The 24,006-nt window shown below is 39.8% G+C and overlaps 2 protein-coding genes across 3 annotated transcripts; both read right to left on the bottom strand.

The window, feature by feature from the left end:
- Positions 1-1,767: 1,767 nt before the first annotated feature.
- Positions 1,768-5,896, bottom strand: OTOR (otoraplin). The gene is made up of 4 exons (XM_005860582.2): positions 5,047-5,896; positions 4,537-4,676; positions 3,525-3,635; positions 1,768-2,552 (listed from the first exon to the last, which is right to left on the bottom strand). The coding sequence occupies exons 1-4, from the start codon at positions 5,159-5,161 to the stop codon at positions 2,529-2,531; spliced, it is 390 nt and encodes a 129-aa protein (XP_005860644.1). The 5' UTR covers positions 5,162-5,896; the 3' UTR covers positions 1,768-2,528.
- Positions 5,897-10,877: 4,981 nt separating this feature from the next.
- Positions 10,878-22,150, bottom strand: SNRPB2 (small nuclear ribonucleoprotein polypeptide B). Of its 2 annotated transcripts, none has more exons than XM_005860580.2 (7): positions 22,057-22,150; positions 20,254-20,343; positions 19,599-19,771; positions 15,046-15,186; positions 13,699-13,749; positions 11,973-12,061; positions 10,878-11,515 (listed from the first exon to the last, which is right to left on the bottom strand). In XM_005860580.2, the coding sequence occupies exons 2-7, from the start codon at positions 20,315-20,317 to the stop codon at positions 11,356-11,358; spliced, it is 678 nt and encodes a 225-aa protein (XP_005860642.1). In that variant the 5' UTR covers positions 20,318-20,343; positions 22,057-22,150; the 3' UTR covers positions 10,878-11,355. The 2 variants fall into 2 exon arrangements, with proteins under 2 accessions (XP_005860642.1, XP_005860643.1); XM_005860581.2 differs by lacking the exon at positions 22,057-22,150 and adding an exon at positions 21,453-21,538.
- Positions 22,151-24,006: the final 1,856 nt, after the last annotated feature.

Here is a 24,006-nt window from a genome sequence, read left to right as displayed (position 1 = left end):
GCATTCTCTGTCTCAGTTAATGATGGGTTAGAGGGTCGTTATATAAAGCATGTGATCAATATGTCATTTGCTGATTGAATTGCTGATATATCCTGGTGTTTGTAGGGGACACAGCTGAGACGACATCAGAGCATGGGAAGGCCTTTAAGTCACGAAAATTGCATTTCAAGGGTACAATGTGGAATGGTATTAGCTTGTATAATTTGTTTTTCTCTTATTTTGTTTATCATTTCAGATAGATGAGGCTGAGGGTTGAAAAAATGAGATTTTCTTCCTAGTGCTAGCTCCTATTTCTTCTCTCCACTCAGAGCTGAAATACCCACTCCCTCCAGAGATTTGTTTAAATACCACACAGATGAGCTCAATATGTCCCTGTATTGAATCAGATCCATGAGGGCACCAGTGTCTCCTCAACCAATAAACACGAGAAGCAATAAATGCCCACATTTATCTCGGGGCAGGGGTGCGTGATGCTAAAGGCAACGGCACCTTTGACTTCTCTTTCTTCTAAGCGTAGGAAATATGCCAGAGTTTTCTAAAGCTTTAATACACAAAAACAGCTGCTGAACTTAGGCACACTGCGAGGTCTGGTGGCCTCGTATGCAAGTTCTCTAGCTTCTTAACCTGCCATCTACCGGACCGAAGTGGCCTGCCCTTTTCTTCCCACTCTCCTTGCCCTCTGGGTACAGGGGCCAGTTTCAGATTTAACCCAGGGAACTCCTGAGGTTGTGAACCAACAATGTCAGTGGGTGATAGTCTCTCTGAGTTGTTCAAATGTCTTTGCTCTTAGTGGGAAGGAAGAAAGGAAGGAAAACTCCCCAAGTGAGAATGGGTCCCAGAGGCCTCATTGCCCCGCCCATCCCCCCAACCCTCACCCTTCACTACTCAGCCCCTTTTCTCGAGGTAGATGTCAGTCCTGGTGGGTAGGAGCTGGCTGGGGCAAAGAGGGAGCCTGCAATTGGAAGCCCTGTGGTTGGAAAGTGAGGCTGGATGCATGAGGCCAGACAGATGGGGGTGTTGGGCAGATTGAGAGGACAATGGGGCTTCTGGGTGTTTCAAGGGCTGATGGGGTATCTGGAATGGGGGAGCCAGCAGGCAAGAGACAAATAGAAACAAAGGTAAACTCTTCTTACCTTAAAAGTGTGTTGAGAGCCCTACATGCTGCCTGAAACTTTTAATGGAATAAAGTGAGATAGAAACAAATAAACTAGTTTGGGGGTTTTAGGCTTTGAGGGGGGGGGGGGGGGGGGGGTATCATTTACCATAATAATTTGGTAAAAACATCTTCATCTAAAGTCACAGTGGACCTAGATGAGAAATGACCCTGGGGTCTAAGTCTCCAACTTACCTTAAATGGCCCCCTCTTCATGGTTGTGGGATGACCAGACCACAGAAAACTGAGGAACAAACCCTATTTCTAGCCACCCCCCCACCCACACCGACTTTCTACACACTAAGGTAAAAATGTTTTTAAAATAAATTTAAACTCAGAAATGGTGACATTTTTTTGAGTCTAGTACAGACATTTTTATTAACATTGTAAACTGACAAACAACACAAATTTATGACTACATCAAAAGAATTACATTAGTAATACAAAACCAAAGCAGATTTCCAGTTAAATATAGGAAAACTTATGGGTCAATTGGAACTACCCAACCTGCGTCCCTCACCAGATTTTCTTGCCACATCGTCCTTGACTGGGGAATTTGCACAGGAAGAGGAAATTCAAGTTGAAACAGAAGGAGAAAATAACCTACAGATTTGTTTTTCTGTGTCTTTTCACTTGAAGCTTGAATAACACCAAGTGGTAGCACATATTAAAGGGAAACTATTTCATTAAAAATATTTTATAAACTGTCCCACCCCCACTGTATACACACATATTTAAAATTTGGAGAGGGGTAAATTGATCATTTAGAGGGTAAAATTATTCAGATGAAATAATTTGTGAGACTTTTTAAAAAGATAAATTTAAAAGCATAGTTCAAACATCTATGAGTCCAAATAGCTCTCCCCCCACCAACAACTTCACATCCCAAAGCCATCAAAGATTAAAAGTAACAACAATCCTAGAGTATTCCCTGATGATACAGCACCTTTGGGTAAATTATAACATTCCAATTTTCCAGAAAGTCACATAGGAAGAAAACAGCATGTCCAAAGGGAAGACCTGTGTGATCTACCAGGTTTATACAGGGAGCCAAAGAGCAGGGAAGAATTACTCTTCAGAAATAGCTACGGATGAACTATCTTCTCTATGCATCCCCCTGTAAGAGAAGGCTGACAAGTAATCCTCTACTTTCAATCACCCACTTGCGCTGAAACCAAGCCAATAGAAAATGAGACTGAGTTGAAGCCCTTCCTTTTCTGCCACCTCTGGCCCCAAACCTTAGTCCTCCTGTAAGGTAACAAATCCTGGAAACCAAAGTCCAAAATAAGGGACACAGAATTTGGGGTTTCTTGTTTGTTTGCCTTTTTTTCTAAATTTTGGTGTTTTCTTTCTACTTACAGATTTGTCTCATTTCTTACTCGCAGAAAAAGTCAATATCCTTGAACAGAAACAAAAGGAAAAAAAGAATGAACTGAGAGGTGGGGCCAGAAAACAGATGTAGATTCTTTATTTAAAATAATACCTAATCAAAGCTTAATTTGGACTTAAAATAAGTAAAGGTTGAAACCCAAAGATTATGACTTAATTATCACTTTAAAGTCAAATTACTTAAAATGAACGTTCTCAAATACACTTTTAATTTATGGTTATTTGACACATTCAAGTTCAATGCTAACAAATGATGACAAGTGAGTTCCATTTGGTTAGGCTGGGCAATGTTTTGAAATTATTTAGCGCAGCAGTTAGCTCCGGGAGAAGGGCTTCAAAATAACCACCTTACAAAGTAGCTCTAAGGGGATCTTTTATTTCTGTCCTGGGTTTACAAGACCCCAGGGCATTGGAAAGAGTGTAATTTTTTTTTTCCATACATAAGTGGAATCTACCACAAAAATAAGGTATTCAAAGATTTTACCAGAATGTATTGACTTTATTAAATGGAGGTATAACTTTTATTTCTGTCCTGGGTTTACAAGACCCCAGGGCATTGGAAAGAGTGTAATTTTTTTTTCCATACATAAGTGGAATCTACCACAAAAATAAGGTATTCAAAGATTTTACCAGAATGTATTGACTTTATTAAATACAGGTGGTATATTTTTTCCCCAGCCCAAGTCTTGAGCAAATAAATATGTGACCATCAGTTAGAGTCAGATGATACTATTTTGGTTTCTTTCTTTGTGACATGAATTACTTTCAACTAAAACAAAAGGGGGGTCAGTGGAGAAAGTTCAATACTCTTTCAACCTTGGTAGTAGGTATGGATGCTCTCCCAAACCTCTCTGTCTCAGAAGTCACCACGGGAACCTGGGGCTTTGCTCCATATATAATGTGAGTTACATGATGCATGTAAACACCAGCCTGCATTATGCCAAGAGCTGAGTCTTTCTCTGGCCACCTCTGAGACACTTACCGTGGTCGGGACTTCCTTGGTGGCTTCCTGGTACACGTGTTGCTCCTCCACCAAGTTCCTGGGAAAATAACCCACTGTTCCCATCTCATCCTCATGGTCATCACCATACACCTGTGCCCAGAAATGAAACAGTCAGGGGAAAACAGATGTGAGGCTCCAGAAACCCTCAGGCATCCCCTTTGCTGTTAGTGAGAATGACATAACTGCCAATGCCTTGCACTTCACTCCGGATTCCGGGGGCTCAGACTTAAATTTTAAGTTCACTTATAGAATTAGGTCAACCCCCAGAAGTTGTGTATCTATTCTTCTGTGGCCCAGTCTCTTACTGGTCTCACTACTTCAGCATGCCTTTATTTTCTGCAATCTTGTGAGCTGCCTGAGATAACTTTGGAATCATAAATAAATAAAGTCAGTAAATTTTTAAAAGTAAATTTTATTTTAAAGGACTTGCATTTCTCAGTTTTTAAAAATTTAAATGAACAGATACTTGAGTGAATTTAAGATTTAATTCTTCGTTACCTGAGAATCTATCTGTGGCACTACCAATGAGGACAGTAAGTCAGTCCTGGCTTTACCCCTCCCCAGGGCCCATTCTACACATTTTAACTAAAAAAAGGAGATTCTTTGGAATTAAAGAAGAGGCTAAAGTTTCCTTAAAAATATTGAAACATAGACTGACTGCCAACATACATACCTTTACTTGGCTAATCCAAGTAATTTTTAGTAAGTTTCAAACTCTTTGGGAGGCTCAAGTTCCCATGTATTTGACTAGTTTTTCTTGCAAAAACATCACATAAGCCTGCATTTGGCTCTGTTATAAAATTGTCATTGTTTCTTCAAAATACCATAAAAACAAATATACATGAATTTTTGTACTTGCATCTACAATCTCTACTTTGTTCTTAACGGCCAGTTTTAAACATGTAAAATGCATTGAAGATAGGTAATAGAGAAGAACATTAAGAGCAACATATGTCAGGATGTGTGTATATTTTCAATAATCTCATCTTACACTGCCAGCCCAAAATTCTCCAGCTTCATTTTCTTTTACCAGCTTTGAGTAAACATATATCTGCTGCCCTTTTTTAACGTTAATGAATCTACAGTCTGGGGCATTGTAATCTTCTTGAGCTCTGGCCAGAGAAATAGTATCTGGAAGGAAAAACAAAACAAAACATTGAATGACTACCTTTTTGGCTCCTAGATTTTAAAACAGTAAAAAGGCAGAGCAGAGCAGAAAACTCGGAAATCAGAGTGACTAATACCTCCCCATTCACAGCTTCTGGTCAGTTCAAAGGGAGTAAGAAATACAAAGCATTAAAGCTGCATCCAACAGAACTTTAGCCAAGCAGATATCCTATGGTTAACTCTCTAGAGATACAGACCAGAATAAAACAATGCCAGTCAAACATACACATTAGAGAAGATTCACTTCAAAGAACAATCAGATTTTGTGCTGTTAGTGGATAGTTTTTCAATTATTTAATAACAACATAATAAAAGGCATTTAAAAAGTCCTTACAGACACACTCGTCATCTGCACAGAGCTTCTTGGAAGCAAGTTTGTCCATAAATATTCCATGCACGGTGCCTAAGGCCACAAGACCTGGAAGGAAAAGTAACAATAGTCTTGCCATCGCCTTTTTTGCTGCTTATGCTATCGCTCTTTGAGTGGAAGTGGAAACTGACTTCAGTGGTTCCTGCCTTTTATGTGAAAGCCAGACATCTGGGTAAATCCCCCCGGCCAATGGGAAGGTGCCTCTGCTTTCATAACAGCTACTGGGCTCCAGGGGCTACTTCGCATCTGATTTTCCAAAGAGACTCAAAGTCTATGTCTTCTTTTTATACACAAATGATTTCCAACTGGTCCATCATGGTTAAAGCCACTTTAGTTGTGGTTTACTGCATCAGCAGGGCATTGTTGAGAAAACTAGGAGAATTTTAAATCTGTTTTAAAAAAATTTAGTTCAATTCTCATATTCTTTCAACCTCTGAGCAAAAATGTGCTCACTGTAGGAATCTGTTGAAAATGTGAGAGCTACATCTTTGGTCCAAAGGATTTTGTTTTAAACAAATCCAATTGACTATCTCTGTTTATATAACGGGTAAATGAAAGGATTCTTGAGTTTAGAAGTCATTCATAATAGGATTCTTAGAAATTGTGTCTGCCATGGGGCAGATATGGGTTGTAGCACAGGAGTCACATTCAGACCCTACCAATGGGGAAAGGAAGAGATGGGTGGGTTGGAAAAATGGAACAATCTTTTCTCCACCTATCTTATCAGAGACTTTTGAAAGTCAGTCTCAAAATGTTCAAGGATTTTGGATCCTAAAGAAGGGAGCAAAGCCAGAGGTTTGAGTTACCACTCCTACCCCTTCCCTGCTCCTGGGCATCTTTCCCATGGAAAGTGTGGCACTGCTAGAAGCCACCAAAATTGAAACACAATACCTGGCTCCATCTATTCAACAAATTTACTGAACACCTACCTTGTGCCAGGCACTGTTGTAGACACTAGACACATAGGAGTGAATAGAGTCTGTAGCCCCACAGGTTTACTTTCTATTAGCAGAGACATACAGTAGATTGCTAGTTTTATATAGTGTTTGGGGCTGGAATCTCTCCCATAAAGTGCCCTGCTCCATGGTTTATGGACTAGAGGTCCCTGTCAGGAAGCCCCGCCCACTTGGTGGATGACCAGGTTTCAGAGCAGTGCCTCTCCGACTCAGCCCCCAAATGCAGTCACCTCAAAAAATGAAGGCCAACCATTCAACTTACAAATTAATTTTGTACAAAATAATTCTTCAAGGGAGAAACTGGAAAAGCAAAATATATATACAGTAGAATTTTAAAAATTGATTGATTGATGTGTGTGTGTGTGTGTGTGTGTGTGTGTGTGTGTGTGTGTGTGAGTGTAAGAAAGTTTCCTTGTTTTGTTTGTGTGTGGACAGGGGGGCAGTGTGATTTTCAGGGGAGGATCTTTCATACAGCTGGCCCTGGTTTAGAAGCTTGTTTAATTCAATATCTTCATTATAGATGAAAAAACTGAGGCCCAGTAAAGGCCAGGGCTGCCTTCTTAACCACACAATCTAAAGGCTGCCTAGCAGGACTGTGGTTCAGTGCTGTTTCCACACGTCTGCTCTCAAATTAGAAGTGGGATTTTGAATTCTTTATTTTCAGATTCACTTCAAGAAAAGAATGAATTAGAAATCAGAATGCCAGTGCATTTTCCTTCCTCTAATTTAGGGATCTAAGAGGATCTCTGGAAAAAGTAAAGTATTAAATCTTCTTAGTTCTGATGGGGCAGCTATTTTATAGACTGTTTACAGCAGGGGTCCTCAAACTTTTTAAACAGGGGGCCAGTTCACTGTCCCTCAGACCGTTGGAGGGCCGGACTATAGTTTAAAAAAAAACTATGAACAAATTCCTATGCACACTGCACATATCTTATTTTGAAATAAAAAAACAAAACGGGAACAAATACAATATTTGTATTTGCATGTGGCCCGTGGGCTGTAGTTTGAGGACCCCTGGTTTACAGTCTCAAGCCAGCCCTCAACATAGGAGAGTTCAAAGACAATTACCTTTTGAGTCACTTGAAGAAATGGAGACTGCGCAAAGTCAGATTGCCACACTGTATATAGGCTCCGCAAAGCAGAGTGACATGTTGAATAAAGCCACATCCAAGCTCTCACAACTCAGCAAATACAAAGCCCTTATTGGCCATTTGAAGAAGTAAAGAGATGTCAAGCCTACTGAGTGTATCGCGCGCAGGCCTGGGATGCCTTAGCATTCTGTAGTGGGCAGAGACAGGATGATGACTAGAGAGAGGCCTCTGTAAAATGTTGCTTGCAAATAGCAACTTTAACTTGCAATAATTCAGCAAGCAGTTGTGCCTGGTAGCCATGCTCGAGACACTGCCCATCTGAGGGTCCAGAAAATGGCTCTGTCCTCTGTATTTTCAGATGTATTCTCTGAGTCTTTAACCCCCATAAGACATTTTTTCCTAAATGAGCATCTCCCTCTGGAGTTCGTGAAATGGAGACTGTGGCTCCCTTAGGGTCTAGAAATAGGCTTGGGCAAGTGGGTGGGGTGGAAGCTGCCTCCTTGTCACAACCTACAAGGCTCTGAGTGATCTGGCCGCTGCCCCTGAAGTCACCTCCTGTCACTCTCCCTCACTTGCTCTGTGCCTGCCATACCAGCTGCTCTCTGTCTTTTGAAAATACTGAGCTCGTTTCCACTTCAGACCTCTCAGTTTATCGCCTCGGATGCTTTCCCTCCAGTGAGTGGTGTTCAGGTCTCTGGCCAAGATGTCTCCACAACAGACCAGTTTACCAGACCACTTCCTGCACTCCTCCAACCAATCTCTCCATCATGGGACCGTGGCATGTGGCATGCCTTTTTTATTTACTTGGTGGTGTTTTGTCCCCCAAAGCTCTATGAGGTGGAGATCTTGTCTATCTTGCTCATCACTCTATAATTAGCACTCAAAAATACTTAGTACTCATAAATAGGTATTCATTGAATAAATGCATGAGTCCCCTGAAATAGTATGCTTAGGTATATACTTGCACATGTCCATTTTTTTTTTTCTGGTGGAAGTCCCTAGGTTTTATCATATTCAAAAAGAGGCTCATTCTTCCAAAATTAGTATTCACTGACTAAATTATTAGGGCAGAGACTCAGTGGTCTGGCCACCAAAGTATGGTCCTCAGACAAGCAACTTTGACATCACTTTATAGAAATAGTCTCTCTTACCTCATCCCAGACTTCGTAAATCTGAATCTACGTTGTGACAAGATATGCAAAGGGTTTATATGAACATTAAAGCTTGAGAAGAATTGCTAGAGGGCAAATCAAATAAAGCAAAATGTTTTAGCCAGAGCTCCAGATTCTTCATTAGGTCTTTGCTGGATACATTTTCCAAAGACAAAAGGCTTATTAAATACCCAAACAGAAAATACTTCAAGCCTTAAAGTTTCAAATGGAGATGTGAACCTTTCACAAGTTTTCACTTTTATACTCTCTTGTATTTATACTGCCTTTGAAAAACACAATTTGAGAGAATGATCTAATCATTATAACATACTTGTACGGTAGAAATCTACTTTGTTCTTTCTTAACCTTGACTCACATTGGAACCACCAAGGAGCTTAAAAATGATTGAATGGGTTTCACCCTGGATTTAACTGATATGGAGCGTGGATTAGAAAATGTTTGAAAATGCTTCCCAGATGATTCTAATATGCAGCCAAAGCCGAAAATCAAATTCAAAATTGAGAACCGCTATATTAGATGGGTAGCAACACTGTTCCCTCCAAATACTCCTAGACACTCCCACTCCCACAGATGGGTAAAGGTCAGAAAAGCCTAGTTTGAACATGTCTTCTTCAAAGAATAATTAGCTCCTTTTTTCCTTCACTTTCCTCCCTCATGAAGCCTTGCTTTCTAAAGTTTGATTACATACAGGGAGGTTTGAGCAAGTCAGTAAATGCATTGAGGTTAATGGGACTGGTGGAAAGTTACAAATAAGGGCGGGGGGGCTAGAATAAGTGTTCAGGTGTGTCTAGATCTTCTCTATAAAATTAAGATCATGAGGCTCTTGGGCTGGGTTGGAGGGGCTGGAGCTCTCAGGCCCCGCTTGGGCTCTCCCTCACCTGGCCCTGTCCAGATGTGGTGCTGCAGGGCCTGTGCCTGGCTCGAGGGGCAGGCACCATGGTTCTGGTGGGACATGGGCAAGAAGCACAGGCCTTACAAACACCTGCCTCTACTAGGAACATGTGAGAAGCCCTTGAAGCTGGTCCTACAAGTAGGAGGGAAAGATGTCAACAAGCTCACCACCTGCAGCTTGGGGCATGACTCAAGCCTCTTCGAGAGAAGGATCGTGACGAACACAAGGACAGAACTCAGAAAAAGAGAAAGACGAAAAGCAGCTTCAAGGGAGAAACACAGAAGCGTGTGAAGGAAGATAGAAAGAAGCCAGATCGGGATCATGTGGAGAATGAGGCAGAAAAAGACCTCCAGGGCTGGGCCCCTGCAGGATTAGACTTGCCTCCTGAGAAGCCTCCCAAGCTCCTTAGCCAAACAAGAAGTAGAACACACACCTCTTTGAATCAATTGATGAGACAGTTGCAAATAAAAGACCCAAGTGCTTTCTTTTCATTTCCTGTGACTGACTTTATTGCTCCCAGCTACTTCATGATCATTAACCACCCAATAGATTTTAGTACCATGAAAAAGACCGACTACCAGTCTACAGAACTGAAGGATAACTTCAAGCTTATGTGTACTGATGCTATGATTTACAACAAACCAGGGACCACTTATTATAAAGCTGCAACGAAGCTATTGCACTCAGGAGTGAACATTCTTAGCCAGGAGAGAATTCAGAGCCTGGCGCAGAGCAGACTTCACGGCAGACTTGAAGAAGAGTCGGAAGCAGAAAGACTGGACTGACACCCCACAGAGAGGGGAGGACGGCAGCTGCTGGCCACCGAAAGGGAGGACTCAGGCAAGATGGGAACACAAGCCTTTGAGTCCCAAAGAGGAAAACAAAGACAAAAATGTGCTTGAGGTAAAGTTAAGAGCAATAATTTAGAAAGAGAGCAGGAGGGAAGTTGACCTGGTGGCTTGTTAATAGTCAAGTATGAATTTGAAAGAAGAAAACCAATACAAATTCTAAGTGGTAAGAAGTTTTGTTCAAGGAAATATTAAAACAGGAATATGAAAAAATGATCAATAATATCACTTCAGCTCTGGCCAGGGTGGCTCAGTTGGTTGGAGAGTCAGTTCCCAGTCAGGGTGGGTTCAATCTCTGGTTGGGGTGTGTACAGGAGGTAACTGATCTATGTTTCTCTCTCATATAGATGTTTCTCTCTCTTTCCCCCTCTCCCCTCCTCCAGTGAGCATTAAAAATACATTTTTTTTTTTTAAAAAGTCACTTTAATATGAACTATCCATGAAAAAACCGCCCACTTCTTTAGATACCATGGTTTTACAAGCAGGGGCCTGAATCAATAGCCTTAGATATAAATCAAATCTAAAGAACATAAGCATTGAAAAGATTTGAGCATTGGTATTTGAGACTTACAAAAACAGCAAGATTAGTATTGGCAACCTTTAGTCAGTTTATTTTTCTCAAAAAAGATTGTAGACTGTAAAATCTTTACCTTGAGGTCTTTCAATAGAGCTTCAATATTAACCACACAGGTGTTCCTTAGAACAGTCCTGCCTCAAGAGGGTAAGAGCACAAGATGTGAAGTTTATAGACAGCATTTTTTTTGCTGTCTGTTTTCCCAGAAAACAGTAAGTACAGTTACTTCTAAATGGCCTTTATTCAACACTGAACAAAAAGATTTGTGAAATGCCTTTTACTAGCAAAATACTATGCTCATTTATTTGAACATGAAGATCAAATTTAGCTCCTGCCCAGTTCATATGCATACAAAATAACATTATAGAAAATCTAATCAAGAGCTTGATCTAATTCCCCTTTGCTTTTACTAAAATGGTTCACTGTTTCTCATTAGCTGCTCCAATACCAGAAAAACATCCTATTACAGTTTTATTTACCTTAACATGTGCTCTAGACTTAGCACAAGTATTTGACAATAGGACAGTGGGCCAATAAATGAAGTATTATATATAAAACTTTATTGTACAAAATTAAGGCCTTCACATTTCATAGTTCACTAGTAGGTGATTTTTAAAAATCTACACAAAAATTTTACTTGCATTTCTTCCAGCCCCAACTATTAAAATGGCCTGACCAATTGTTATGAAAACAAACACTATAAATAACTCCAAGTCCTTTAAAGACAACTCTCCCAAATGTTATTTCTTGGCATAGGTGATCTTCATGGCATGAGATGGTGTGATCTTAAATCCTTGTAAAGCATCCCTGGCAGCTCCAGCCTGTCCATCATTTTCAAATTCAACAAATGCAATGTCATGCCGCCCAGGTACCAAACGTACTTCCTTGAAACCAGGGAACCTATGAAGAAAAACAATTTATATCTATGTAAATTATTTATATATATGTAAATACATATGTTTATTCTGTGTTTAAACTTATTAAGCAACTTCCTGGGAAGTACTATTTCCTACCAAAAATCCTGAGTAGGGTAAAGATAATAATATAATTAAAATATAATTAACACTAGAAGAATTGCAGGAATAATATAAGCTAATTATATTCTTACCACTGTATCAAAGCTTTGTTTTCAGTTTTACTCATCAATTAGAATTCATAATTCAAACATCAGTGGTAATTCATGTCTTTATTTGCTAAATCTGAAGACTAACTTTAATTCATGGTTAATCCCAAACCAAATCAACGAGCTTGTAAGAAATTACTGCTGTATTGTACACAAATGGATTCAACTCATGAAAGTGCTATTTGTCCTATCAGGAGAATCTTGGAACACAGACTTTTTAATAATAAAACTTACTGATTAAACAGCATGGATAACATCATCTCATTAGTCTCTTCTGGTAAATTATTAAGGAATAAAATATAGTTTGGAGGGTAATCAGGGACCTATTAAAAAGAAAAAAGGCAAAGTTAGCTTGTAAGTATGAAAAATATTGTAAACCATTTGGCTCTTACATAAAATGTAAACTTGAGAGAGCTACATTGTATAGTTTATTAGAGATTATGAAAACTTATTGCATGCATCAAACACTATAGCTGAAAATCAAGACCAGAGGAATAAATATAAACCTAACAGTAACTAAGCAGACATTCAAATCACTTAACACAAATTTGGCAAACTATAAATCTTATCAGTATTAAGTATTTAAAAATATTTAAACCAATATTTAAATTTTGTCATAATTGGAGGATTCTGTCATCTGGGTTACATAATTGAAAGATCCTAACAAAACTAGAGAAGGCGGCAATATCACCCTCCTTTAGCTTGTTACCCAAGAACAGTGATATTCAATTCTCTGCATTACTGCTTACTACCTCCCAGCATTTAAGAAAATTGAGAACCACTATTTGGTGACTTCTAATGTTTTTTGCAAGTAAATGAGATATACATGAGTCTAGTTACCCACAAATAAGTAGAAACAAGCCCTGTTATTAGATATTAAAAACTGTTTGATTCCCCATCCTCAGGTAATAAGGATCTATAGGGAGATCATTCTGTTTATAAGAAAAAGCTTCCTTCTCTGGCTAATTTTATGGGGGGAAAAAGATAAAGTATAAAGAATAACTTAAGTGAACAACTTAAGGCTTAGAGAATTCAGTGCTGGCACTTGGAAACTAGACTATAATTGTTATAAGAGTTCAAAGAAGGAAAATAGGTAATAGAAGAAAATGCAAATAATTTAAAATCAGAGCAGCAAAACCTCAGTGATATAAGAAATTCTCTAAATTAAAGATACATGGTACAGACTGAGAGCTGTCAGAGGGGAGGTAGGTGGGGTGAATGGGATGAAAGAAGGTGAAGAGAATAGCCAAAGAACATATACACACAGCCCATGGACAAAGACAGCAATGTGGTGAGGGCCAAAGGGATGGGAGGGCGGGATCTGGGGACAGAGGGAATGAGGGTGGGAAATGGGGACATCTGTAATAATGTCAACAATAAAAACAAAATATAACTTTTTAAAAAAGAATGTTGTCAGACTCTAGCACCTAGGAGACAAGAAGGAAACCATGAGTACATAACTGAGGCTTCCTCTGAGGCCGTTAGCAAGGAGATCTGGAAGAGTTTGCAAGCTATCTATATAAGGAGACTTAAATGTATTTATGCCGAGGAAGAAAGAGCAAGGGTAAAAAGGAAACAACTCTGTGAAAACAACTTTGTGTAAGTCTGTTAGAAAAGCTGGTTTAGCGCTTCAGCCAACTGGAATAGAAACGAGCCATGTCTGTACAGCCCTTGGCTACGGAATGTTTGCTCCCTGCCCTCACACTTCAAAATCTGTCATTTTGATTCCCTCACGGATTCATTAGCCAAAGTGAGGAATAAAGTCATCTTGGTTTTCTCCCTCCTAAAGGAGATTAAAATATTCCGAGTGAGTTTCTACATTAAAGTGCTATATAACTTAATGTTATATCTTGCAGATGGAATTATTTTTAGTTTTTGGAGACATGCAAGTTGTTATATGTTGTTGCTATTGCTTTATATAAAGTTTTATTTTAAAGCACCACATGAAAAAAAATACTACCTGAGGATTTGGCGTTGCATTTCCTTGGGGATTAACTGAATTTGGTGCTCCCTAAACAAAAGAAAGAGAAACAGTTAAAAATTTCAATCCCTCTAAAAAAAGCAGCATGTGTTTATTTTTATAATCACTACATAAAAATAGCATCAATTTAAAGAGATTTCTTATTCCATTTAATTTTACTTTAAGAATTTACATCTTAGCTCTGACTCAAACATTCATGTATTTGGCTTGTCAAGTATTTTTGAAAGGTCTAATCCTAAATTTTAGATAGTATGTCATAAAGTTATGCCTTAAAGTTATGAAGAAATATACAAGAGAAAAAACAAGGGAACAATTTTTCTTAGCTTTTTTTAACAAGATAAAAGTCAAGCACTATACTTTGTGAAACTGACTTCTAATCACTTTTAATCTAAAAGTAATTACTTATGGATGATAATTTTACTTTATCTATTATTTTAAATTAAAAATTTGAATTCCTGAATTGTTCAAAGAAAGCAGGTTTGAGTGGAGTACTCATGATTAAAGATAATATCTATGGTTTATAGGCAGCGGAACTTGAGAAATAAGTCAATAGATATCAATACATTCTGTGAATGATGAACTGTCATACAAATTCAAATAAAACTGTCAAACATAAATCTGCACATGTAAAGGTTTATCTTTTAATTTATTTAAACATTAATATTGGAACTTTAGAACTCAACCAGTCCGGCTTCTTAAAAATCCACCTTTAACCCTTTGAGTGCCAACCAATATCCTAGGAACTATGCTAAAATTGCCAAGGCATTTTTGCTGATTTTACAGCAGTTTAGGAAAAAAATTATCAATCGCAAGTACATGAAGTTACATATTCAATATCTTCCACAAAATCATCATCTTCACAGCAAGAATTGATATATTTAGCAATATCATCATCACTAATAAAAGCAGACTTAGAACTGGACACTGCAGGAGGAGCGCGGTAGCGCTCCCGGCACTTTTGGCGAAAAGACAGGAGCGCGATCGTGCTCCCCGGCACTCTAGGGCAGGGGTGGGCAAACTTTTTGACTCGAGGGCCACAATGGGTTCTTAAACTGGACCGGAGGGCCGGAACAAAAGCATGGATGGAGTGTTTGTGTGAACTAATATAAATTCAAAGTAAACATCATTACATAAAAGGGTACGGCCTTTTTTTTTTTTTTTTTAGTTTTATTCATTTCAAACGGGCCGGATCCGGCCCGCGGGCCGTAGTTTGCCCACGGCTGCTCTAGGGGCTAAACACATTTACACACATGTGCATGCATGAACCTTAAAGACATCCCTATCAAAATTTAACACCAGAAAATAAATAACTTTTGTCCATCTTACCAGACCAGGCTTCTTATTAGCAGTCAGTGCTGTCTGTTCCACAGTTTTGGCTTTCTTCTTTTCTTTTTTCTTTTCTTTGTCGGCAAAGGTGCCACGCATTTTAGATATTATATCTGAATCTGTTTTTGCATACTGGATCCGCTGTTTTAATTATTTGAAAACAAGTTACTTTTCATTATGCTCAAGGTTGTTTACACTAGTCATTAACATTTCAAATTTCATTATCCAAATACACTACAAGATAATTTTAAACCCATCCCTAAGGAAATCTGTCAAATGTACTGAGTGCCAAATAAAAATAAGTTGTGGCCTATGATTCACAACTTATACAAAGTTAGATTCAACTGTGCTTTTAGAAAAACCATATATTTTCATATGAGAAAAACATGCCTGTGAAACAGCTGTACCACTGCCTCTCTCCATTTAATAAAAGAATAGAGAAAACTGCATTTGAATAGAGAAAGTTGCCTATCCCTTAGCAGGGACTCTCAGTAGAAGGGTCAACATGTGTCAGTTAGCTGTGAAACGTGTCCTTTGTAATTTTTTTACTTCCAAAGTTAAAGCACCAAAAATTGGGAATGACGTTCTTCTCAATCTGCTCTATTATTCTTAAATAAAATAACTAATAGTGGCATCAACTTGAACTTAAAATGCTTTGAAAGGAAACAAAAGGGTGGCAGCACAACTGGTGCAACCAGGCCACTGACTCATTCTTACTAGGCCACAGCCAGCAGGACCAGTATGCACAAGTAAGACAACAGGCCAGCGTTGAAAAACATCGGTCTAGGACAGCATTTCATAAACTAGAATGTGCATTCCAATTACCGGAAGAGTTTGTGAAAGTGCAGATTCCAATGCAGGAGGTATGGGTGATACTACTGGCATGGCTGCCACACTTTGACTAGTTTTTAGGCCCTGGCCTAAAGCATTATCACAGAGCTGAAGCCAATGCAATTAGCTATCCCGAAACATTTGCTATGAGTTAAACTGCTATCTACAGTGTACAAAACCGCAACCACCGCTTCAAGGAAACATTTCTTCCCTGGAGCCATAAGAGCCGAAACTCTGTCTCTGAGCATATCGAAGCACAACAATCAAAACACACAAGAGCCCTGGATGGGTGGCTCAGCTGGTTGGAGCATCCTCCTACACCAAAAGGTTGTGGTTTGATTCCAGGTGTGAGCACATACCTGGGTGTTGGGTTCGATCCCTGGTTAGGGTGCATAAGGGAGGCAACCAACTGATGTTTGTCTCTCTCCCTCTCCCTCTGTTTCTCTCTCTCTCTCTAAAATCAATAAAAATACATCCTCAGGTGAAGATTAAAAAAATTAAAACTAAAAAAACAAGCTATGCTACAAATTACTATTCAAAACTGTCTTATACAGCATGAATTCAATGTCAGTATGCAAGGAACAAGTGACATTTTAAAGAAGTGTGGGTTTGAAAACAACAAATCTGTCAAAACCAAGAGCAATTCTTTTTCTTTTTGTTCACTTCATCTAGAGATGAATGTACTGGGGAAACAGGAGGGGACCAGGCTACCACTAGGCATCCTCTGGTCTGGGCTGCTGTGCTAGAGTAGCTCTAAGTGTACTTATCCCTGCAAGCAACGCTGCTAGTCTCAGACATCATCATTTGACCAAAGGTAGGCTGAGAGCTTAGACTAACTCTGACAACTTAATTCCAAGGGTTCCCTCCCAATCCCCTTCCCTGGGTCTTCTATCTTCTCCCTGACCTGAGCAGATCTCTGGTGTCTGTCCTTTTGACAATCACCTGTGACAATCTCTGATCTCAGCCATCGCTTTTAGCTGGCTGTTCTAGAACGGTAGTTCTCAGCCAGAGGTGATTTTGCCCACCAGGAGATAGCTGGCAATGTTAACTGAAGACACTGCTGGTTGTCATGAAACTGGCATGTAGTGGGCTGAGGTCAGGGATGCTGTCAAACACTACAATGAACAAGACAGACCTCCACAACAACAACAAAATGATTCAGTTCAAAATGTCAACATGCCAGTGTTGAAAAACCCTGGTCGAAACTAAATATGGATAAAGGGTAAAAGCCCACCCGCAGCTTTGAGAAGAGGCAAGGTTTACATTTAAACCAAAGGTTTCGCCACAGAAGCCCTTTAGGGTGATTCTACTTTATTGAGGTATTTTTGGCATTAAATGATCAAATGTCCTTGAATCACAGAAAATAATTTTGCTCTGAGTTCTAAGTTATAGAAAATTTTGCTCACTTTCTGACTGGTATGTTGGAGTTAAAACAGAAGAGCAACTATAACCACCTCAATCAGTACAAACAAGATGGCTCAAAGAATGTTCTTCTCCCTCTCCCAGGATGCCGCAAATTCAGCAGGTATGTGCTACCTTCTTGAAGGCAGAGAATGGAAATCCTAAATACCTTTTATATAATATCAGTCTATGGACTTTTCCCATTGATTTTAAACTAATTAGTTGACAAGGTGAAGTAGTACCAAATACAGCAAATAATTTCCAACTTTCCCGGATCTGAGTAACAGGAACATGCAAACTTGTCATCTCAACTCAGCAAAGCAGCCCTAAAACCCCCTGAAGGAAAAACTGCCCCTTCATATCAATGTGACTTTAGATCTAAGCTAAAACCCAGTCTATGCTCCTGCCAACTGAGATCTCAATTATGCTACTCCTTCATGCTATCAGATAAGCTAGTTTCAGGAAGTGCCAATTTACTGAAAACTAGGATATATAGACACAATCCATATTCACAGATGGGCCTTTCCACACAAACTGTGCCCAACCAGGTGGGAAGTGATGGGAAAAGGGAAGTTGGATAGAGGATGAGAAGAAAATTTGCTCTAGTAACAGACAAAAGTCTCATTCTTCAATCAAACAGTGTGGTATAGATCAGTGGTTCTCAACCTTGGCTGCACATTAGAATCACCTGGGAATCTTTTTAAAATCGTGATTTCTGGGCCTCATCCTCCGGAAATTCTGTTTCTTTGTTACTAATGTTGTGGCCCCACCCCATAACAAAGAAACAGAATTTCCGGAGGATGAGGCCCAGAAATCACGATTTTAAGAAGATTCCCAGGTGATTCTAAGGTGCAGCCAAGGTTGAGAACCACTGGTATAGATCTACAAACTACTGAGCACAGCCAACACTGCCTGATTTTGTAAATTAGGTCTTCAGGGAACAAACTCACACCCATTCATTTGCATCCACCTAGGGCTACTTTTCCTGCTATAAAGATAGGTAAGTAGTTGCAACAGAGATCAGCTGGCTTATAAAGTCTAAAAAAGTATCTACTACCTGACCCTTTATTGCTAATATGCTGACTCCTAGTTCAGGAAAAGAACAATCCTAATACCGAGAGTCAGGAGACTAGCATTCAAGTCCTGATGCTGTCACAGGTTATATTAAGTATAACCTAGATAAGCAACTAACCTTTCTGTGCCAGATGGTAAAATAAAATAAAAGGGGTCAGTGGTCTGCACTACAGACTGCACGTCTACTCCAGCCCTTGGCCTGTTTTTGTATGGCCTATAAATAAAGGACTTTAAGACTTTTATTTTATTACAATTTAAAGAGTTGATACATCCCCCACCACCACCACCCACCCACACACAATATGCAACAGAAACCATATGTGGCCCACAAAGCCTAAAATATTTATTATCTGGTATTTATAGACTTTTGCTGAACTCTGAATTAAACCAACAAATATCCAAACTGCTTACATTTTACTGGTGGTGAAACTGAAAACAGGCACAAAACTAGTTAATGGCAGAACCAGAATGAGGACCTAGGTCCTTTAAATGCTGGACTTTCCCATCACAGTTCAGTTCCAGAAGAAAATCACTTTGGAATCCAGGTCCTGTGTACTCACTCACACAAGTAGAACCCCTTGCTTTACACTCTGTCTCCATCCTGATCTAATCCTCTATCATCTCGGACTTACACCAAGGGTCTCCTAATTGAGTTCACTACTTTCCTTCTGGCCTTCCCACAATCCAATCTTTATCCGGCAGCTAAATATAAACCTCATTATGTCACTGCTGAGCTCAAAATTTTCCATGCATAATTACTTGATTTTCATTTATTAATAAAACCTATTAATCTAAGTCTGAATTTTCCTTAGATTATTGCTTTATCTACACTGCATAGCTTTTGATATGTAGTATTTTACTATGGTGTTTTTGAAACTTTCTAAATCTAACAGATTAGATTTCCTCTTTGACCCATGGTTTTTGTAAGTTTATAAATGGAGGTTTCCTTTTAATCTTCTAATTTATTATTAATTTCTACTTATTTTCAAATAAGAATGTTGCCTATACTGCCATTATTTTAAAAAATATTCTGCATCTCAAGCTATTTTGTTTTTGTCCATATGAACTGTCATAAATTAAGAAGTAAATTATAAACTCTAACAGTTTCTATAATAAATAAAACAAACCCAAACTCCCTCTAACACAGTTAAAAGCAGAAAGCAATAGCTATAGTTTCAAGTGTATATTTACTTATCTACTATATACCATAAGTAGAAATTAAAGCCAAAATACTGAAATCAACTTACCATTGGTTTACCATAAAATGGAAATCCTTGTAACTGTCTCAAGGCATTTGTGGATGAGCCCAATTCTTTAAATATAACAAAGGCTTGCCCCCGCATTTTCATGGTCTTTAAAGCTACAATATCTACAACATGGCCAAACTGAGAAAACAGGGCATACAGGGATCTCTTCAATTCTGTATAAAATTAGAGGGAACAACTTATTTGTGAATGAAACAATGACAAAGTTCTTCATAAAACGACACTGAATTAAGTGCTTCCCTACCATTCATGTATTCATTTATACAGTTATACATTTTAATAACATCAGACTATTTAGCTCTCTGACTTAAAACGTTATTTGAAATCATTTTATCTATGAGTGAAAACAGATTCAACACATTTTTCAGCCCTTACCTATTTTTATTTTTAAGCCTTAAAATCCTTATCCAATAGGGATAAACCAAAATTTCGGGCACCGAGAAAGATAACTAAATGAGAAGTTTTGAAGCAGTACAATTTTTGGGGGGGAGGGGGGGGAAGCAAAGGTGGAGATTTATGAACAAGGACAGACTCCCACGTGGAGAGGGGGAAAGGTCCCATGAAGCAGTACAACTTTTAAGCCAGTAGTAATTAAGCACATTTTGGCTATGAACAAATCTTTTTAAAGCACACTCACCTTCTTTTTTAATTTTGTCATTCATATTGTTGATATAAATTGTATGGTTTGGTCTGATATCCATCTTTTGGATTAAGCTGCCCAAACAGCCTGAAGAGACAGTAAATATTCTGTTACAAACAGGGAAGACTTAACTCATACTCTTGGTGTGACATTAGGACACAACACAAGTGTTACTAACTTTTCAGTTCTCTTTCATTCCCTAATGCCAGAAAACATCAGTTTGGCAGTAGTCTTTAAAGCTCTCCAACTCTTGCTAGCTTTTTTTTTTTTTTTTAAACAAAAGGAGAATAATGCTTAGTGGAGCACTAGTACCTAGTAAGATTTTTAACATTACTTTATTCAATAAATTTTATACTTATCTTCCACTTATAACCAAGTGATAATGTTTTTCCATCTGCCTAATAAAACAACTTTTCTTTTTAAATTATTTAAAACCCGAGATTTGAAGAAAAATGAAAAAGAAACTAGCAAATGTACAGCCAGTAAAAATCATTTAGAACATTAATGAAGTTTGCCAAGAACTACTACTTCATGTGTACACTTACATAGCACTTTCATATCTGTTACTAATTTATACACATCACCACTTACTGCCCTCACTCCACAGTTATCTCGAGCCAATTAAAGGGATGAAGCCCTGGCCGGTTTGGCTCAGTGGATAGAGCGTCGGCCTGCTGACTGAAAGGTCCCAGGTTCCATTCCGGTCAAGGGCATGTGGATGCGGGCACATCCCCAGTAGCGGGTGTGCAGGAGGCAGCTGATCGGTTTCTAACTCTCTCTATCCCTCTCCCTTCCTCTCTGTAAAAATATCAATAAAATATATTTTTTTAAAATAAATAAAGGGATGGAGCTGTGAGAGAGCAGCACTGCACGATGGTTAAGAGCTCAGATTCTAGTATCAGCCAGATCGGAATTCAAACCCAGTCTGTGCTTCTGACTAGCTGCGTGACTGGGGTAAGTTCCCTAATCTCCCCGGTCCCCATCTGTAAAATGGGGATGGTGGTCAACAGCATTTAGAACTCAGGAGACTAAATGAGACAAAGTCCCAGCACAGCTCTTGCCTGGGCAGTAAGCGCCTAAAGCCGCTGTTATTAAAGGTTAATGAAGGGACTTGTCTAAGGTCACGCGGCTAATAAGCCGCAGGCCTGGAAATCCGCCCTTGCCTTCTGGTCTCCGCACTCCTCTTTCACACTCACCTCAATATTTCATTTTTCACATCGTTTTGAGTTGCAAATTCTGACCTTGCTTTATTCCCTAGGCCGTCCCACATATCCTTTAACTTCACAAATACCTAACTTCACCCACTGTATGTGAACAGCACAGGATGACTGGCAAGGAAAGGGCCCGCGGACAGGGGCTCCGCTGGTGCGGGCAATACGTTAAAAGGCAGGCTTCTCGGAGACCTGCGGGCTGCTCATCTGAAAACCGAGGTCGCCAATAGGAGGGAAATGATCAGGGGGGAGGCTCAGGGTAGGTACGCGGGGCCTCCCTCCTCTCCCGACACAAACACACTCGCCCAAGGCCCCGGACCGAAGCCCAAGGAAGTAGCCCCGTGGTCCCGGACTCTACACGTTTGACTCCAAACAACGCTCTTAAGATGGGAGGCCTCGCCGGAGCGGCGCTGCAGCCTCCATTCCTCCCCCGCCCGCTGGCCTAGCCTTCCGCGAACCCCAGGTCCGGTGCAGGCAGCCCTACCACGCCGCCCCTTCCCGCTCGAAGCTCCCACAAGGGAGCGCTGGGCCGAAGGCCAACCTGCGGCCTGGAAACCAAAACAGCGGGACAGAACTCATTCAAACTCACCTGAGGCCGGCCCACCGTCCCGTAACCACCGAAGGCCGGAAGCGGAGCCAGAAACCGGAAGTGACTGCACCAGGAGCCTCAATGGAGCGCAGATCGGTGGAGGAGCCGAGCACCGAGTCGATCGATGCCCCGCGGCTGCGCCTGGAATCTCTCTGCGCATGCGCGCCCTGGCGGGCGGGGAGAAAACGTGGGTAGGGGGAGTGGGGAAGGAAGGGGAGGGAGCCTGTGGGAAGCGTGTGGGTGAAACAAATCTTGGGGCCATAGAGTGAGAGGATAGGGGAGCGCAGTGATTCATTTCCCCCACCACGACTTTACGCGGCTTTAACCACGCAAAGGTAGCGTCCATCTTTCCAAATCCTATTCAGTTTTACAGGTGCCGCCCATGCCCACTGCCAGGGCAGGCGCCCTTCTCCGGGCTCTGGCTGGCCCCGGTTTAACCTCACATTCTGGGCAGCCAGCACCCCCACAGGTCTCCTCCGGTTCCTGGGCTCTGCAGGAACTCTCCAACACTGCTGATGGGCTTGAATCCCAGGGACACCTCCGCTTGAGGCCCCAAGTGGAGGGAGTTGGTGTCGCTGTCCAGCTCTCTCACTTTATGAGGCAACCACACTTGACTAATGACCAAACACCTGTAAGGTCATCAGCCTAAACGCACTCAAAACTCATTCATTTTCTATCATCCTTCCCACCTTCCCATCTCCCATAAAATGCCTGTATTGTTCTAGGTTAAGACAAGTTGTTGGTGTTTAGGCCAAACTGAACGGGAATTCCAAAAAGGGCACATACCCATTCATCCATTCGTCAAATATATGTAAAGCATCATCTGAAATGTTTGTTATGAGCCAAGGGGAATCTAATCTTGTTATTCCCTTGAACGCCTCAATTCCCTCATATGTAAATTAGGGATCATAATAGTAACTCCTAGAGTTATTGTGAGGATTAAATGCACTCAATATAAAGTGATTAGACACAAAAGAAATGGTTCATAAATGTTATTTGTAAATGCTGGACATATGCATGAAGGGACCAAATAGATTCGTCTTATAAGACAGGGATTTTTATTTTAAAAGGTCGCCTAAAGTTGCAACATTTTGAAATAATGTAAGTTTTTTGAAGGCGGGGATTTTTGTCTACTTTGTTCAGTCAGGTAGCTTTAATAACTAGATATGTGGCTGATAAATATGTATTGAATGAAGGGATGAATAAATGAAGCTTCATGGAAAAGTTAGACAACACTAAACAAATGTGGTTTTTTATGAAGATGCACAGAAGTGTAGGAAATAATGTTAAACAATTACAAAAAAGCATTATTTTATAATATGGATGTAAAATTGAGAAGAAATGTAAATAGTTCTGTCTCAGTTAAGGAATTATGAGAGAGTACCCTTACTACATTAAAAGAAATATAAACTAAATTTAAAAAAAAATTGAATAACAAAGGACAAGCTGCACTGCACATTAATATGGACATCTGACCAATTAATTATGTTTGATGATAATGACAATGGCTAACCTATTTTTCTGAAAATAAGCTGTAACCTGACTATATTATGCAAGTCATTCTGGCCAAGAGCACATCATAATTATTAAGAGAGGATAAGGTGGATATTAAACCCTTATCAGATATTTTCCCATACAGTAGATTCCCTTTTCACTTTGTTGATGGTTTCTTTTGCTGTGCAGAAGCTTTTTAGTTTGAAGTATACGTACCATTTGTTATTTTGTTTTTCTTCGTTTCCCTTGCTCTAGGTGATATATTGGTGAAAATACTGCTACATGAGATGCCTGAGATTTTACTGCCTATGTTTTCTTCTAGGACTTTTATGGTTTCACAATTTACATTGAAGTCTTTTATCCATTTTGAGATTATTCTTGTGTATGGTGTGAGTTGGTGGTCTAGTTTCATTTTTTTAAAGGTGGGACTTTGCAAAGACACTTTACCTGGAAAGA

Source organism: Myotis brandtii, unplaced genomic scaffold (assembly GCF_000412655.1).
Source record: "Myotis brandtii unplaced genomic scaffold, ASM41265v1 scaffold137, whole genome shotgun sequence".
NCBI classification, from domain to species: Eukaryota; Metazoa; Chordata; class Mammalia; order Chiroptera; family Vespertilionidae; genus Myotis; species Myotis brandtii.
The sequence above is the reverse complement of the archived record's forward strand: the minus strand, read 5'-3'. Positions and strand labels throughout refer to the sequence as shown.